The following is a 17,844-nucleotide window of genomic DNA, read 5'->3' on the forward strand; positions in this document are numbered from 1 at the left end:
ATCCACAAAACTTGCCAAGTTGGTGTTGAATATGTCAACTTTATAAAAATTATGAGACAATCGTTTTAAAAAGTCATCGAATAAGGAATTGATTCTGTTAAAAATCATTCGAAACCACAGCCGTCACGTCATTGGTCATAATTCATCGATATCAAATCAATTCCCAAATCCGAGATACGTCAAAAATATCTCGGATTCGGATTGCTTGACAAATGAGATATTCTTCCCCTCGGCTGCATTGTGTTACGTGCTACCTAATGCGATTTTATATGCATTTTGGATTACGCAATGTAATTTAATGGTAATGTTAGGTATAAGTTAGATATCTGTTTCATTATGATATTATCTTGCAACCGAAGAAGCTATTAGTATATGCACAATTCATTATTTTTTAGGTTGGGACTTAAAAAATGGCATTTTGACTTTAAATAAATTAATTTTTATGGCGCCGTTTTTGTGAAAAACCTAAAAAAACTATACCTAGAGAACAACTGCTCCCGCTGAACTCCTAGCGATTAAATCGATTAATTAACTCGATTCTTTTGACGTTTCTATTAAGTATATAATCTAAATATTTCGATCCTGCCCATCACTAACATAGACAGAAAAAAGACGGCCATACAATTATCTATGGACGGGCTTTACAAATTACAAACTAAACATCTGAAAGGAAGCATTTCTTTCCTTCACTTTGGTCTGCCGCAGAGTGGTCAATTTATGGTCTGCCGGTTCGGTCGAGAGTTCTTGTGTTTTTGTTTTTGCGATATTGAGAATCAGTGTTAAATTAACGCGCATCTGGCTGTTATAACTTGCGTCTGAGGGTAATTATTAGCGCTAGATAATATTAATTATTGACAAGCCGGTTTACAAGAAGATGGCAGATGATGGCTGGAATAGCGACGACGATGGTTACAGCAACGCTGCTCCGCTTCCAGCAGCTTCTAACAGCACATACAGAAATGACCGCTATGGTGACAACAGACGGCAGCAATCGTATGGAAACCAACAGTTTATTAAGAAGCAAACATTTGTCAAGTCTGATTGGCGCGGAAGGACAGACAATGGCGATTCCGAACGTGCAGAAAAGATGGAAGTGAATTCAAGTCTAGTGGGTCGAATAATCGGCCGGGGAGGAAGCAAAATAAAGGAGCTAGAAGCAGAAAGCCAAGTTAAGATTAAAATAGAGAAGTCATTCGATAATCCTGATGTTACCACCTTAACCCTGATCGGCAGCCCAGAAGGCCAAGCAAAAGCTAGAGAACTTATCGAAAAATTGGTAGGAGACAGGCCACAACAACAGGCTGCTTTTGTTAACTGTGCGGATTCCGAGAAGTACACCCCACATTACCTGAGAAAAGATAACTACCAAGAACCTGAAGAAGCCCCTATTGATTGGAATAAACTGTACTTGGATAGTGTCAAATCGCAGGAGGCACATTGGGCAACGCTGCCTCCTATTCTCAAAGATTTCTACCAAGAAGATCCTGAGATTGCTGGAATGTCGAGCTCTGATGTAGCTAAATGGCGTGAAGTTAACTACAATATTACAGTTGAACGCATTGTTGATGAAGATTCACAATCTGCTATCTTACCAAAAATTCCTAACCCTGTTCATGAATTCGCTCAGGCTTTTGCAGGATATCCCGAGATCATGGAAGAAATTCGTAAACAAAACTTTCTAAAACCCACTCCTATTCAAGGACAAGCCTGGCCCGTTCTCTTGAGTGGTGAAGACCTCATAGGTATTGCTCAGACTGGTACAGGTAAAACCTTGGCCTTCCTGTTACCTGCTCTTATTCACATTGATAACCAGCCCACACCGGTAGAGGAGCGCGAGGGACCTAATGTCCTGGTCCTCGCCCCTACCCGCGAATTGGCTATTCAGATTGAGAGGGAGGTCAACAAGTACCAGTACAAAGGCTACAAAGCTGTCTGTATCTATGGGGGCGCCAGCAGGCGTGACCAGATTGATGTTGTAGCCAGAGGAGTGCAGATAGTCATTGCCACTCCAGGAAGACTAAATGATTTGGTGAAAGCCGGACATTTGAACGTAGAGGCTATTACGTACTTGGTTTTGGATGAAGCAGATAGAATGCTGGATATGGGTTTTGGACCACAGATTAAAGTCTCTCTGCTGAAAATCCGACCTACCAGGCAGACCGTGATGACTTCTGCCACATGGCCTGAGGGTGTGCAGCGGCTGGGAAGGAGCTACATGAAGAACCCGGTGCAGGTGGTGGTGGGGACCCTCGACCTGGCAGCCGTGCACACCGTTACCCAGGAGATAGTATTTGTGAATGATGACATGGCCGAGAAGTTTGGCATATTGGTAGACTTCTTTAAACAAATGGCCCCTGACGATAAAGTGATAGTATTTTGTGGCCGCAGAGCCACGGCTATACAGATCTCTGCCGATATAGCTCTAATGGGTTTCTATTACCAAAGCATATACGGAGGCTTGGAACAATCTGAGCGAGAACAAGCATTGGAAGACATGAGAGCTGGTACTGTCAATATTCTGATAGCTACAGATATTGCCAGTCGAGGATTGGATATAGACAATATTACCCACATAATAAACTTCGATTTTCCCCACAATCTCGAGGAGTTTGTGCACCGAGTAGGAAGGACCGGGCGTGCTGGTCGAACAGGGACAGCCATCACCTACATAAGCCGCTACGATTGGGCCAAGGCCGAGGGACTGATCGATATCCTAAGGGAAGCCGGCCAGGAAGTGCCAGACCAGCTCGTCAGCATGGCCGAGAGGTACAAGAGGAAAATGCTGGAGAACCCGGAGCAGAGAGGTCGTGGCGGTAGGGGAGGCGGTGGGAGGGGTGGCGGTGGAAGGGGGGGAGGAGGTAATCGCAGGGAAACCAAGTATTATTAATATGTCCTCAACTAATTTTTCTGCAGTAAACAAAAGCATGTTCCTCCAACTGAGCTTTGTATTCAAATTACAAAACCATTTTCAACTTAAGTGTTCTAAGAGAGTTTTATAGAAATCATGGCAGCAACTTTTGGCGACCATTTTGAATAAAAATATGATAAAATTGCCGAATTCCATCTCACGTTAATATGCAAGGAATTTTAAAAATAGCACTTGGTTTCTACTTAATTACTACAAGAAACAACTATCTATGTCGCGGGGATAGTAAAAGACGGATTAAAGTTCCATTTTTCTCAAAGTTATGTTTGAAGGTTATGAAATATGCATAAATTATTAAAATAACTAACAACCTACAAGCCTTTTTGGGTATGTTTTACATCTCCCCCGACTTAAATAGTAGTTATTAAATTGAAATCAAGTGTTATTTTTTAAGAAATTGCACGCGTGAGGCGGAATTCGGCAACTTTACCAAAAATATAAATATATTTTTTGGTCTTAGTCGCATCGTTTGGTAGGAAGGATGTCCATGTTATGAAAGATAATCCACATGATCCATGTGGATTATGTCTTGGCTGTACCGTGTGAGAGGAAGGATGTCCACGTCATAAAAGATGATCCACGTGGATTACGTTTTAGCTGTATCATGTGATAAGTAGGATGTCCACGTCATGAAGGATGATCCACGAGGTTTACATTTTAACTGTATCGTATGATCGGAAGGAGTCCATGTCATGAAAGATAATCAGCATGATCCGTGTGGATTATGTCTCGTCTGTATCGTGTGAAGAGAAGGATGTCTGTCATGAAAGATAATCCATGCGGTTTACTGTATTTTTTACCCATATTTTTGTTTTATATAATTCATAGCAAAGGTTGTTATATATTTTTAACATTCCTGTGATAATTATTGTGTGATCAAGTTTTATATTTTTAGTTGTAAAAATCTAAAATGGTTTAAATAAATTGATTTAGGTATGGGCTAAATAAATAATTTTGCCTTCATTGAATCATTTCATTTAGATTGGGCTTAGCCTTTTTCTACAAATGAGAATAATACATACAATTTTGTTTATTGCATGACCTTTGTATGTTCAGTTGATTTATAATTACTGAGGAATAAATTATTATTAACATTAATACATAATAATATAGCTTATATTATGTTTCCCATAATAATGAAACAGCTACTCACAAATTTGTTGGTACGTAATGTTATGTATGCTAAAATGTTACTTTATCTTGGTTGCCCATATTGACTCTAAGGATAGAAATCTCTACATAATCTATGATTGAAAACCCTTTTAATGTTTATCACTTTGTTTATAAATATTTATGAACTTGAACTTCATAATATATAATACAGTTACTGTTTTTGTGAAAATGTTACCAAAAATATGAAAGTATTTTTTTAATAATAAATAAAATTAACTCGAAATCAGCTTTATTTTCTTTTTGCAGTTATTGTGGTTGTGTTGAAGATAAGATTTATTGGGCTGTAAGTACAATAATGATAATAAGATTTGTATAGCGCCGTTTTGTGAAAAATCACCTCAAGGGCGCTGCACAAATATACAGAGTGTTAAGGAACATACTCGACTTACTTTAACCAGTGATTCCTGACATTATTTGGAGCAAAAAATGTAAATGAAATTTCGGTCTACAGTGACTTTTGATGTTTTTTCTTTCTACAAAAACAATGACAATCAGTAGGAATTAGACACCTAGGAGCTGGGCGTTTACTAGACGTGACCAGTGTCAAAATGTGGAAGAATCTTTTTTAAAGTGTTTTTGAAAAAAAATCTAAATTTTAAAATAAAGTCACTGGACACCAAAATTTCATTTATATTTTTTACTCCAAATAATGTCAGGAATCACTGGTTAAAGTAAGTCAAGTACCTCCCTTAACACCCTGTATAATATATTTCTATAATGATGTATCTTATTACTAACTATACACTACGCAAACTATTGTCAACTTATATGGCTAACAGAGTGCACCCACCGGTTCGTCGATTGCTAATACAAAACTATATGTATAATGCATTTGAGCAATGAACGTGATGCTGCTTCTAACTACATAATTCTATAGATTATCGTAAGTTAACATAGTAAATTATTAAAATGTATTTTAAATTATCTAAAGGTATGTAGTCTTAAATCATAGAAATGTGATAAAAAATCATAACACCCACGCACCATACTTATTTAGGAGCTTTCACGAAAACAAAACAATTGAATGACTTACTCAATCACCAAAGTCACTAGATGTTACAATCAGATTAGGACAAATATTGTTTTTGGGAATTTTTACCAGCTAGTTGCAAGTATTATGTAAGCAAGATATTATTTCAAAAAAATTATGCATACAACCATATACAGGGTGTCCGGGGGTAAAGTACACTGAGTGATTCTACATGATTTTAGAAGTAGAAAAGATAAATAACTTTTTTCAAAATTCAAACATTTTTAGGTAAAAAAGTTTAATTGTTTGTATGGGAAAAGAAACTTTTTGAATTAGAAAAGGGTTATTTATCTTTTTTACTTCTACCGTAATGTAGAATCACCTCCCAAAGTTAGTGCACTTTACCCCCGGACTCCCTGTATAAAAATAGCAGCACCAATATGTAAAAATATATTATATATTATGCTTGTGATCTATACAACATAAGTTAAAAACAATAGGACAGTTTGCCACATATTCCTTTCATATAATTCCTATAATAATTCATATAATTGGTTATTCGATATGGCACATTCAACAATGAGAATCAACATTTGGACAAATATTTTTTTTCTCATCTATATAAATAAAAATGTAAATGTTTGTTTGTTCAAAATCTTAAATCTCCGAAAGTTATTCATCGATTGTTTTGAAATTTTGACACAATGTTGCATTCGAATACGCATGTGTTTTTATATATCTACATTATATAGATGTCACCTATGACAAGTAAAAACATACTGTTGGCGAAAAACAGCTCCATCTGTTGGAAACACAAGCTTTTTTTTTAAAACAGCATCATCTGTTGGACGTAAAAGCAACACGCGCTATTGTTTATCTATCTGCACAGACAGACTGAGCCACAGCAATGTGTGGCGGGGTACAGCTAGTTTTATTATAAAAGCGTGTTAAACTTCTGATGAATAGATTCTGGGATTGTGAATTCAAGGTGTGTATGCTTCATTTCTGACCAAGGAAAAGTTGTTGGTAAATATACAGAAATTATTAAAATTTGATTAATATGGATTATTTCCACGAGTTTGTGGAAAATATGTTATGGTGTTTATATAGGCAGCTGCCGAGGCATAAATGTGGCCCTGCCTCGAAGACATTGCGAAGATGCTGCCAACCTTTAGAATATCTATTTTTTCAACTGCTAATACTTGCAAGAACTCCATCGTATTAATAAAATATTCTTTTTTTTCTGACTGGACCGGTTTCGGACAATCATGTCCATCTTTGCTTAACCTATGGTATTTTTTAAACAAAGATGTACCAATCTCAAGATGTACGTGACTCTCCAAAACCGGCCCAGTCGGAAAGAAATAAAAGTGGAATAAGGTTTAAAAAAAAATGGTTTTATTATATTTTATTAATACTGACAATCTACAACAAATTTGAAGAAACCTCAAGAAAAGATAGGCTTACAATTTATTTTCAATGCCCAGTGACATTTTGTATCCCAATCACGGAAGCTATTAATATGCGAGTAAAACTATCGAAAGACCAACTCTATTCAAGGACAAGCCCGGCCCCATTGACTTAAGGGGCAAAGATCTCACCGGTATTGATCAAGTTAGAACAAATTTTTACTCAACACCTTTGCCTTCTTGGACAGTAGGGCACATAAACTTGCTTTTAAGTTAGTTCCTTCAGAAAATAATAAAATAAAAATAACTAGCAAACCATCACACATTTTCATTGCATGGCAAGAGGATAACGGGACTCAAACCACTTTTGGTACATTCACCAAAGGTCTTCTCATAGACGTACCGACAGTTGACATGGGCAATTTCAGGCATTTGAGCATCTCGATTGAACTATGTATTCCTAGTAATCATTCTTTCGTCAATATTCATACCATGGAACTGTGATAAAAACAGTTCGAAGAATAGTTTCAAATTTAGAATGACATGACTATCTATCTGGTGTTGACTCATTAAGTCATTAGGCTGTGTACGATTATTCATAGAAAATTTAATGATAACATTCCTAGAAAACATTTATTATATGTTATAGTTCGAAAGTCAATGCAATTAAAATAATAGTTCCAGAGATTAGAACGATAACGATAGAAGTTCTCAATATCATTAGCAGAGAAAGTCGATGAAAACAAATTATTTGACGGTTGTTGCCAGTGACAGCTTCCTTCACGACACGTTTTCCGTAAAATTAACTTATTTTATAATATGAAAAAGAAATAGTAATTTTTAGATGCTCGCATGATTTTCTATTAAAGCATATTTTTAGATGAATAAGCTTTAGTCATAAAATTAAATATTAAGCAGATACTTACGTTGGACATCCTCGATTTTCTTCGTTAACGTGTAAATGTGTATGTATAATATGGATAAACACTTCCACACAATTTTAATTTCAATAAAAGGTTAAAAGAATTGATGTAAACTAGACTGAGATTGGACCATAATAAACAATAATAAAGTTTATAAGGAATAAAATCACAAGTTTTGTGTTATCAATTTATTTGCGCAAAACCACAGAACGTCAGTCATGCCGATCGTAGTGTCAATTTTTAACGAGTGACTAGAAAATCATTCGCCGAGTAGGCTCCTAACAAATTTCGCATTAATTTATATTCTAGCCTTATATTAAAAAAATAATATTGTCTTGTTTTTGTTTGTTGTTTATTGTTTGTTATGACGTTTCCTCTCCACAGATTTGTTTGTGCCGGCATATTTGTGTGCGTTATTTTAAGCACAAATATATTTTTTTCTGTCGTACACGGACAGATCATTTTGGCATTAAATAAAAGTACAGATATTACAATGGCTAAACATTTCGAAAACCATATGGAAGAATTTGGTACCGCAATATCCAAGGCATATTTAAATAGAGATTTGAACGATGTAATGTTTGTGTTTATTTGAACGAATATAATATCAAAAGAAATATTAGTCTGTTGATAATAATTATTATGTTACAGATCTCCGCAGATTTTAGAAACGTAATACAGTCATACATCAATAATAAAACTGGGGATCTTCTGAAAGAAAAGCGGGAAATATTTTCTAGTGGATGTGTTTACACCGGCTCAGCTGGCATCGCTCTTCTCTTATACCAGCGAGCCAAATACAGCCAAGATCCATCTAGGGATGATGCATTGCGGGTAAACTGACTGTGGCTTAAAGCAGATGGGTCCAATATCGGTTAAAGTGACAAGTAGTAATGGAGTATTAATTGCAGGAGGCCTTAAGCTACGTGGAGGGAGGAAAAGGGAAGAGTGATAAGGCCCCGAGCTTCCTGTGTGGGGCCGCGGGCCCCTTAGCGCTGGGTACCGTCCTGACTTATCACCTGGGGCTGCCACACACAGATTACCTACGCAGGTGGGACAGGGGGTGGCTCGGAAGATATTTCAATTTTATTTTCTTTTTATGTGTAGGCATTCAATTTGTAGTATTTAAATTGGAAGATTTATTGAAATTTTTGATCGTGTGCCTTAATCATTCCTTGCCGGCACTGTACTGATTTGAAACCTCTATAATTATTTCAACATCTCTGTAAATATACTAAGCACAAAGTTCATATTTTAAGCATTCCTCAGCAATACATTTATGTATTGGATAAAATGAATTAACCCTTCAGGCCTCTGGAAAATTGACTGTTATATTTCTTAAAGTTGTGTCAGAAAGTCGGAGCAATTGTCAGTTGTAGCTGGCAGTTTATCGACTTATGAACGCATCATGCATGGCCAATGTTTTCTTCTTGTTTTAAGCGCTAATACATATTATTTTACTTATGTCCGTGTGTCCATATTATGTAACACAAATAAAATGATTTACATAAGTAATAAATCTAAAACTTCAGTGGCTGAGTTGACATCACGTTTGGGTCCCACACAGGCGTGGTGTGTTCAATTCCTCGGCTGGCTATGTCCTCCATCACAACACGAGCAACATTTTCCGCTTACTGTGGTGGTAATAGGAGTTTTTCAAATATTGTCAGGTTATTCGTAACCCGGGAATGTTGTCTTTTAAAAAAATATATTAATTTTTATCAAACATAAAAATGACTAAATCCTAAATGTGTACCAAGTACAAAGCACCGGAGCTTAAGGGATTATCTAGCACCGTAAGGAAAGGGTTAATATTCATTTTGCCTTTTCCAATAACAATCAGCAATTAGTTAACTACAGTTTTAACTGGACATCCTCCATCCATCATCGCTCAGCAGTCAATCATTAAGTAATGCAAAACTGTGAAAGTTAGTATAAAAGGAGCATAAAGAGCATTCGCGGTTTGTTTATTACCTACCAATACCGCTTTCCTTAAATTAGAATAAAGTTGCCATCGTTGACGTACCCGGCTAGAAGAAATGTATTATTTGGGTTCATCTACATACTCTTCATCAGGTTGGAGGCCCTCATGCAGCTGGCCGTGAATCCCTCCACACCGGATGAGTTGCTGTACGGCCGCTCAGGATATCTATTTGCTCTGCTCTTCGTCAACCGGGAGACAGGCCAGCAGATCATCTCACCCAAGAACATTACCACGGTATTGTTTAATTCATATTTCGTTTCATTAATTGAATAATTTTTTAATTAATTAATATAATAAACGATGCCATGTACCGATAACTTCGCAAACAATTTTAATTCAACCAAGCCCACCAATCCGATGACAGCAAATAATGCCTTCCAACAGATAAAACATATCTGAAGACAAGCCCTATTTATCACACATCAAAAACTACGAATGATTGGAAAGAAATTACCTATAAAAAATGAAAAAAACTCGCATATTTTAATAGAAGAAAAAAACGAGAGCTCCGGATTAAAAGTTCTTCCAAAACAGAGGTATATAATTGCCTCCCGATTCGATCTGGAATCAACTCCCGATGAAATAAATGGCTTATTGATCTCCCACAATATACACTTTTAAAATTGGAAAAAACAGCGAAATTATTAACGAGAAAATTTGGCCACCAGGTATCATAGTCTGAAACTTTATTTTTTAAAAAACAATCTCCACGCTGAACAGAAAAAATAAAACTTCTAAAAATGGATCCACATACAAATAAAAATTATCTACGGATCGTATCTCAGAACTGTAGGTCGATTCGATGGACCAAACACTTTATAAAAGATTTATGCAATACTAATGACATAATACTGCTCCAGGAAACATGGGTTCTACCAACAGAAACAAACGTAGCTCTGAAAAAATGTCAACAAAGATAAGTTATTGGTGAATAGTATTGCCACCTCAAATAATAAATAAAGATTTCTATAAATTCTGGCAAAAAATCTCTTCAGAACTGAAAACTAATATGAAAACTCCTCCTCTGTCAATGGAGTAAGAGGAAAGGAAAATATCGCTAATGAATTTTGTAACTTCCTCTCTATGGCAGGTGAAGAAGCAGAAGAAAAATCTCTAAATGTAAATTTTAGTTAAACCGAAGGTAATATTACCACTATCCTCATATGGTAGAAAGAGCTGTAAGAGAAATGGCATCAGGAAAAACCACAGGACATGACTCAATAGTTTTTGAGCACATTAAGTATGCTGGACAAGCGATTCATCATAGGTACATTATTAAGAGGGTAATTATTCCCATAGTTAAATCAACAAAACTTGATCCATCCGTGATCAATAACTACCGACCAATTTCACTCTCGACCGCCGTGGTGAGATTATTTGAAAATATTTTATCGACGGTCGTAACAGACCATCTAGAGACAGAGGATAACCAGTTTGGATTTAAATCTGCACTGTCAACATCTATGGCAATATATTACTTAAAATAAACCATCAGCTATTATAAACTAAGGAAAACGCCAATCTATACCTACTTTCTAGATCTAAGTAAAGCCTCTGATCATTTTTGTCACAATAAACTCTGGGAAAAACTTAGAAAAATCGCAGTTTCTGAAGATATGTATACATAAACTTGGCACATGCATCAAAAAAATGTGGTGAAATGGTCTGGCGAGTTTTCCAACCCATTTTATTTGAAAAGTGGTGTAAGGCAAGAAGGAAGCGCGTCTCCACCGCTCTTCAATATATACACTGATGAACTAATTCAAAGACTTAATAACTAAAAAGTAGGTTGCCATGTTCTAGGAGTATGTGTAAATAATATTAATTACGCAGATGATATGGTTCTTGTAGCACCGTCACTTAGCGCATTAAAGAAACTCGATTACACTGCATCCCAATGGCATATACTAAAAGTCGCTTACAATAATGCTTATCGCCATATATTCCGCCTACCGAGATACTGCAGCTCTACGGAAATGTTCCTAGAGGGACGGGTGCACTCTTTCAGAGCGCTTCTCCGCCACCACATGGAAAGCTAATGGCACAGACTACGCCAATCATATAACACAATCATCACTGCCATGGTTGCCTGGATGGAGTCCCCCCTGATGGACCTCTGGAGATGGTCAAATATCCTCCATAAACGGCTGCTTGTATACATTTTTGTGTTTAACAATTTTCACTTCTTTTCTGCATTTTTTTCTTTGGCTACCTTTTTTTGTCTCCACTGTTTTTATTTTAGGTACCTATCCATATATTTTTATTTTGTCTAATTTATTTTTCTTATTATTTGTCTGATTTATTTATTTTTTTTTATTTCAAAATATCGAATGTAACTTTACTATTGTTATTATTATTAATTAACAAAAAGCCAATCACCTAATCACTTTCAGACAAAACATAATATATCCTTATTCCCTAACTTAGCAGTATAGTATGTACATAATTAATTAGTGTGATCTATTTACTAATAATTTCTCAAATTTTTCTTCTTTTTATAATTCTCTAACTTCTCCATCCTCTTCTTTCAACCCAAACTAGCTATACATCATTTTTCTTTTTTATATTATAGTAATGTATAGATTCTAAGTCCGCAAACTGTAAAATTCACCCACCACAGGGTCATTCCTAGCATGGAGTGTGAAATATCACAAAAAACCACATGTACTCTCTAAATCATGTATCAATAAAATAAAATTGTTCATTTGCCACCCTGAAAAAAGTCCAGTCAAGTCAATATAAATTGTCAATGTTTACATCAATGACGCCCAGTCTAATTGACGGTGAATGATGAGAATTTTGATTTTACGGTAAACGGAACATACCTTATAATCTATGCGTTCATAGATGGCGCTAATTTAATTATTTTATGAAAAAAAAACACTTTTTGCAAATTATGCTTCAAAATATTAAGATGAATTATTTGTTTGCGCATGTCCATACGGAATATGAATAAATAATTTTGTATGCAGAAAACTCAGTTTGTTCAAGAAAGGCGTACAAATACAATAATAGATTGAATCATCAATAAAATATTGTTTTTGTATGCCTTTCTTGGTAGAATTGACTTGATTACAAAACATTGACTTTTCTCTACTTTCTATAATTATAATATGCATGTATTTATATATAAACCTTCCCGAAGAAATTCTCTAAAAGATAATGAAAACCCTATCAAAATCCGTTGCTTAGTTTAGAAGAACTAAGCGCACTAACAGTCATACGCGGAAAGCGACCTTGTTTTATACTATTTAGAGAAGAATAGTGTAAATACTTATCAATACATGAAATATCTCCCTCCCCAAATAAAACAGTAAATAGATATAAATTAACAGTAAAAAAAATTGGGAAACTACCATAGTTAGTAACGTAGAATAGTTAATGACTTAAGATTAAACACGATCTTCGTTATAATCTACATGTTCATAGATGGCGTTAATTTAATTATTTTATTAAAATATGCTTTTTGCAAGTTGTGCTTGATGATTTTTTTTGCACCTGTACATACGCAATATATGAATAAATAGTTTTGTTCGAATAAAAACTCAACTCATTCGAGAAAGGCATACAAATACAATGTAGTATCGGTGATTCAATCGAATATTTTATTTGTATGCCTCTGTTGAAAGAATTGAGTTTTTATAGCAAATCAATTTTTCATATTCATATTGCGTATGTACAGACGCAAATAAAAAAATTGTCTTAATATTGTAAACCATAACTTGCAAAAAGCGTATTTTGATAAAATAATTAAATTAACGCCATCCATGCACACGTTGATTATAACGAACATCGCGTTTAACCTTAACTTTTTTTAATATAAATTCAATAATTGACAGCTCTGAACTATTTTACTTGATTTCTTTCCATATACCTTGCAAACCAACATCAGGGCAATACGTACCTACCATATTATTGTGACCACTCCGCATCACAATTGTATAGTCCCATCGCCGAATACAGAATTTACTTGATTTCTTTCCATATACCTTGCAAACCAACATCAGAGCAATACGTACCTACCATATTATTGTGACCACTCCGCATCACAATTGTATAGTCCCATCGCCGAATACAGAATTTACTTGATTTCTTTCCATATACCTTGCAAACCAACATCAGGGCAATACGTACCTACCATATTATTGTGACCACTCTGCATCACAATTGTATAGTCCCATCGCCGAATACAGAATTTGAGCAATGATTATAAAGATGTTGTTGACATATTCAACTTATCAATCACAAAATATAAGTAGCTTTTAGTAGAATTACATAATTTTAACAATAGATCTATATCAATAGTCCCAAATCTATATTTTTATATACATCTCAATCTCTGACATATTCTCAATAATTATGTATTGGAATAACCTAAAGGGCGCTTTATTGTTTTGCTAAGGTGGTACAGTTAATTCTGGAATCTGGTCGGACCCGTGCTTTGAGAGAGGGCGTAGCAAAGGACTGCCCTCTTCTGTACCGCTGGCACGACTCAGCCTACCTCGGGGCTGCCCACGGCACGGCAGGCATTCTTCACCTGCTGCTGCAGGCCGGGGACCCCTCCCCCCCAGAGCTGATGGGCACCCTGGACTGGCTATTGGCCCAGCGGTTCCCCGGGGGCAATCTGCAGTCGTCACTGGGTTCGAATGGAGACCGCTTGGTGCAGTGGTGCCACGGGGCGCCAGGACTTGTGCAGCCATTGCTTCTCGCGCACCAGGTATTACTCAACACCCACTTTTTGATGTCTTTTTAAAATCATTCTATCGTTTATTTATTTTTTACATTTACTCTACTCAGGAGGCCCTTAGAAAAATAATTTCCCTCAGGAGAACCCTCGTGGAGGGTGTTTTTTTGAAAGGAAAGGAAGTTCTGGGAAGGAAAATGGTATGAGGGGTGGATAGGAATCTAAGGGTCAGTGTGAACAGGAGTGAAGGATGAATCCATCCCTCGCACTGCGGTGCAAGGCACATGGATGGAGAGAGTCCAGCTGGTGAGGTCGAAGAGCCTCCCTCAACCAGCCTCTACTGATCCGGCCTACCATGCTGTTTGTGGGCGGAAACATCCACCACCAAGACCTTGACAAACCTCACCTCATGCACCCGGGTACCCCTGCCAAGTCACTAAAGATAGCGAACCACTTGGGGTGACCTATGGCAGAGGTGTTGGTTATCCAAAGAATGGTTACCGTAGCGGTGGTACCTAAATTGTCCTAATTTACTCTTGCCGAAACGACAGGGCTTAAGTGATGTGTTTCTACATAAACTTAATTATTATTTAAAATAAAACAATACCTTAGTAGACACCACTTTTATTTTTATAGTTAATGCTGGCCAGGTTTCGCTACAACCGTAGCTTCGTCAGGGCTGTATAATATGTATGTAGTAAGTAGGTATTACAGCTTGGGGATTATCCTGTAAAACAAATATCAATCATGTTCAACCTTCAAACTTAACTTTGATTGATAAAAAATGGAACTTTAATGCATCTTTTACCACTCCCACCACGACAGTAATTGGCTGCGAAAATTAGATTTATGCGGAAATGTGTGGTATTATTACGATTTTACTTTAAATGACTGAATTTAAAGGGCCGACCGAGGTGGTAATCAGTTGCGAAAATTCGATTTACACGGGAATAATTCGTATTGTTACGAATTTACTCCAATGATACTACCCGAATTTGAAGGGGCGGCCGAGGAACTCGGACAAACATTCCCGGGTTACGACTAACCCAGACAATATTTGAAAATCTCCTACTACCATCACAATAAGCGAAAAATGCTACTTGTGTTGTGATGGAGGACTTAGCCAGCCGAGGAATTGAACACACTACGCCTGGGTGGGACCCAAACACGATACCAAGTCAGCCACTGACCGGTCAGTTTGTATTCAATAACAAGCAATTTATAACTGCATTATATATTTTTATAGTTTCAGTATTATGTTATCTCCTTAGGCTTTACCTTTAATGCATGTATATAGTTTTTATTGTTGTTAGATGTCTACCCAATTTAGACAAAGTGATAATTGACATAGAATTAATCACATTAACTAGCAATTTTATATAATATCTTCAAAGACTTGGATAAAGTAATAAAACAAGTGAAAATTATATTTCAATTTGCCTTTAATTTATAAAGTAAATTTAAATTAAGTTGGGTTATTATAGCTTAGGTTGAGTTATGATAGGTTAGGTTATTATAGGTTAGGATAGGATAGGTTATGATAGGTTAGGTTAGGTTAGGATAGGGGGTTAACAAGTCAGTTGGACCGTATTTATTACTTTGGCTAACTTTGACCCGAGATTATGAATAATATTACTATTATAATATTAATATTATTATTACGGATAAAGTGATTCTACTCTGTTTTGCAATGGTATACCTTTTTTTCTTTGATTTTCACTTGATTGTCATTTTCAATAATTATTATTTAATGACCAGGCATCATTCTGCTGACGCACTTGTATCTGATTTCACAATAAGTTTAACGATAATTGAGTAAAGGTGGAAACACACTATGAACATCCGACGCGACCCGATGAAATGCGATGCGTGTTGAGTCGAATCAAATGTATTGTTTTCTTATGACCAGAATCACACTATGAACATCCGACATGGCGTCGCGTCGGATGTTCATAGTGTGATTCTAGTCATAAGAAAACAATACATTTGATTCGACTCAACACGCTTCGCGTTTCATCGGGTCGCGTCGGGTTTTAATAATGTGTTTCCACCTTTATTTTAAATTTTAGAATCAAATTGAGCTTTAATTTTGTTTATATTAGTAGCATCGATGACATGTTGTGGAAGTTTATTCCATGCATAAAACAAAGTGCTCATATATAATAATTGTGGACTGGTGCTGAACATTGTGGATGTTGAAAAGTTCTATGTGTGCATTGTGCAGGTGTACGGAGAGGAGCGCCACTTGCAGGGAGCGTTGCAATGCGGCCGTGTGGTATGGGAGCGTGGGCTGTGCACCAAAGGCTACAGCATCTGCCACGGCGTGGCAGGCAATGCCTACACCTTCTTACACTTGTATCAGGCCACTAGGGTAGGTAGTACTAGTTCCCCTTATGTTGTGACGCATGTTCGCTTGTTGTTAAAATGGGAGGTTGCGGGTTCAATACAAAAATATTATGGCTGTATAGACAAGTTGGTTTTTAAAAATGAAAATATCATAATATGAAGAGACAATGGCCTCTAAAATCTATTTATATGAAATCGATATTCGTAGTGGTTCTGGTGAAATGCTCCATTAATTATTTGACTGCATATACTACAACTGATACCATCTTCACATCGCGCTTTTAGCATTGCAATATCGCACCATAGTCTTAACTGCCCAGAGCCAGTGGGTCTACGGCAATGGGGGAATGTTGTGAGACCGAAGAGGGGGAAGGAGATGGGGAAGAGGATGTTTGGGAAGTACCTGGAACATATCTGGTCACTAAACATAGTTTAAGCCATTTCAAATTCTGAAAAAATAATTTTAAAAAGCCATGTTTGGTGACCAGATCTGAATAGCCAGGTACTTCCCCACCTCCCTCTTCCCATTCACACTACCTTCAGCCTCACAACAAACTCCAACTGGGGATGCCATTGGTCCTAGGCGGTTGTGAGCAGTTGGAACAATAATGTTTAAAAAATCTAATTCTGTTGGTATCTGTTTTATAGGACCCGCAGTGGTTGTACCGCGCCGCTCGGTTTGCAGAGTGGTGCATGGATGAGCGGGAAGGCACGGAGCAGCACGCCCCCGACCGCCCGGCCTCGCTGTTCGAGGGCCTGGCGGGGCGTCTTTACTTTCTCAACGACATGCTGCACCATCAGACGGCCAAGTTTCCCGCTTACAGCGTCTAGAATGGCAGTCTGCAAACTCTTTACTTGCTTCTGATTAGTGTCTAGATCGACAACCACTTTGAAAATAAATAAAAAAAAAACACAAATTATCTGGTAAAATAAAAAAAACATACATATTATCTACTTACTTTCAAAAAAACTAACTTCTAGACACTTCTTATTCAAAACAAAAAGAATGTAAAAAATAATATCTGTTAATTATATTCATCTTTCTAGTTTAACCTACCTATTATGTTTACGAAGTTTTTGTTGCAAATAAACAAAAAACAGTATAATAATTTACAGTTGTATGTTTTTTATGGTTTGGCTTTTTAGAAATAAAATATAATTATACATCAACTTTAGTGTGTTATCACTAATCAGTTATGTAATCGACCAGCTAGGTCTTTTACACGGACTGTATGATAGGGGGCTGGTCAGTCCGTAGCTAGCCGCTAGGTCCGGGTACAAATCTGCTTTACCCTTGCTCGGGTCGGTAAAGGAATCTACTTTTATCCTTGCTCAGTTTGGGGCCGGAATCTGCTTTATCCTCGGTGCGGGAGGAGGCAGGCAGAGGCAGGAATCCAGGGGGAAGCCAAGTCAAAGAAGATCCAAGTTG

General features: G+C 36.7%; 2 protein-coding genes across 2 annotated transcripts; both read left to right on the forward strand.

The window, feature by feature from the left end:
* The first annotated feature begins 280 nt into the window (after positions 1-280).
* On the forward strand, positions 281-4,484 carry LOC149421616 (putative ATP-dependent RNA helicase DDX43). Its single transcript, XM_089634457.1, has one exon. The coding sequence runs from the start codon at positions 875-877 to the stop codon at positions 2,885-2,887; it is 2,013 nt and encodes a 670-aa protein (XP_089490583.1). The 5' UTR covers positions 281-874; the 3' UTR covers positions 2,888-4,484.
* Positions 4,485-7,711: 3,227 nt separating this feature from the next.
* Positions 7,712-17,526, forward strand: LOC149421617 (glutathione S-transferase LANCL1-like). The gene is made up of 7 exons (XM_089634458.1): positions 7,712-7,975; positions 8,053-8,235; positions 8,313-8,452; positions 9,478-9,619; positions 13,788-14,102; positions 16,294-16,440; positions 17,064-17,526. Exons 1-7 carry the CDS (start codon positions 7,766-7,768, stop codon positions 17,244-17,246), a joined length of 1,320 nt encoding a protein of 439 aa, XP_089490584.1. The 5' UTR covers positions 7,712-7,765; the 3' UTR covers positions 17,247-17,526.
* Positions 17,527-17,844: the final 318 nt, after the last annotated feature.

The sequence above is a fragment of the Hesperophylax consimilis genome, chromosome 8 (assembly GCF_061612785.1).
Source record: "Hesperophylax consimilis isolate HC1 chromosome 8, BYU_Hcon_1.0, whole genome shotgun sequence".
Taxonomy (NCBI): Eukaryota; Metazoa; Arthropoda; class Insecta; order Trichoptera; family Limnephilidae; genus Hesperophylax; species Hesperophylax consimilis.

Excerpts from the sequence above, each read along its gene's own strand:
- LOC149421616 (XM_089634457.1), top strand. The coding sequence starts at position 875 with ATGGCAGATGATGGCTGGAATAGCGACGACGATGGTTACAGCAACGCT.
- LOC149421617 (XM_089634458.1), top strand. The coding sequence starts at position 7,766 with ATGACGTTTCCTCTCCACAGATTTGTTTGTGCCGGCATATTTGTGTGC. Across the intron at positions 7,976-8,052 it reads TAAATAGAGATTTGAACGAT|ATCTCCGCAGATTTTAGAAA; the intron begins GTAATGTTTGTG and ends ATTATGTTACAG. Across the intron at positions 14,103-16,293 it reads CATTGCTTCTCGCGCACCAG|GTGTACGGAGAGGAGCGCCA; the intron begins GTATTACTCAAC and ends TGCATTGTGCAG.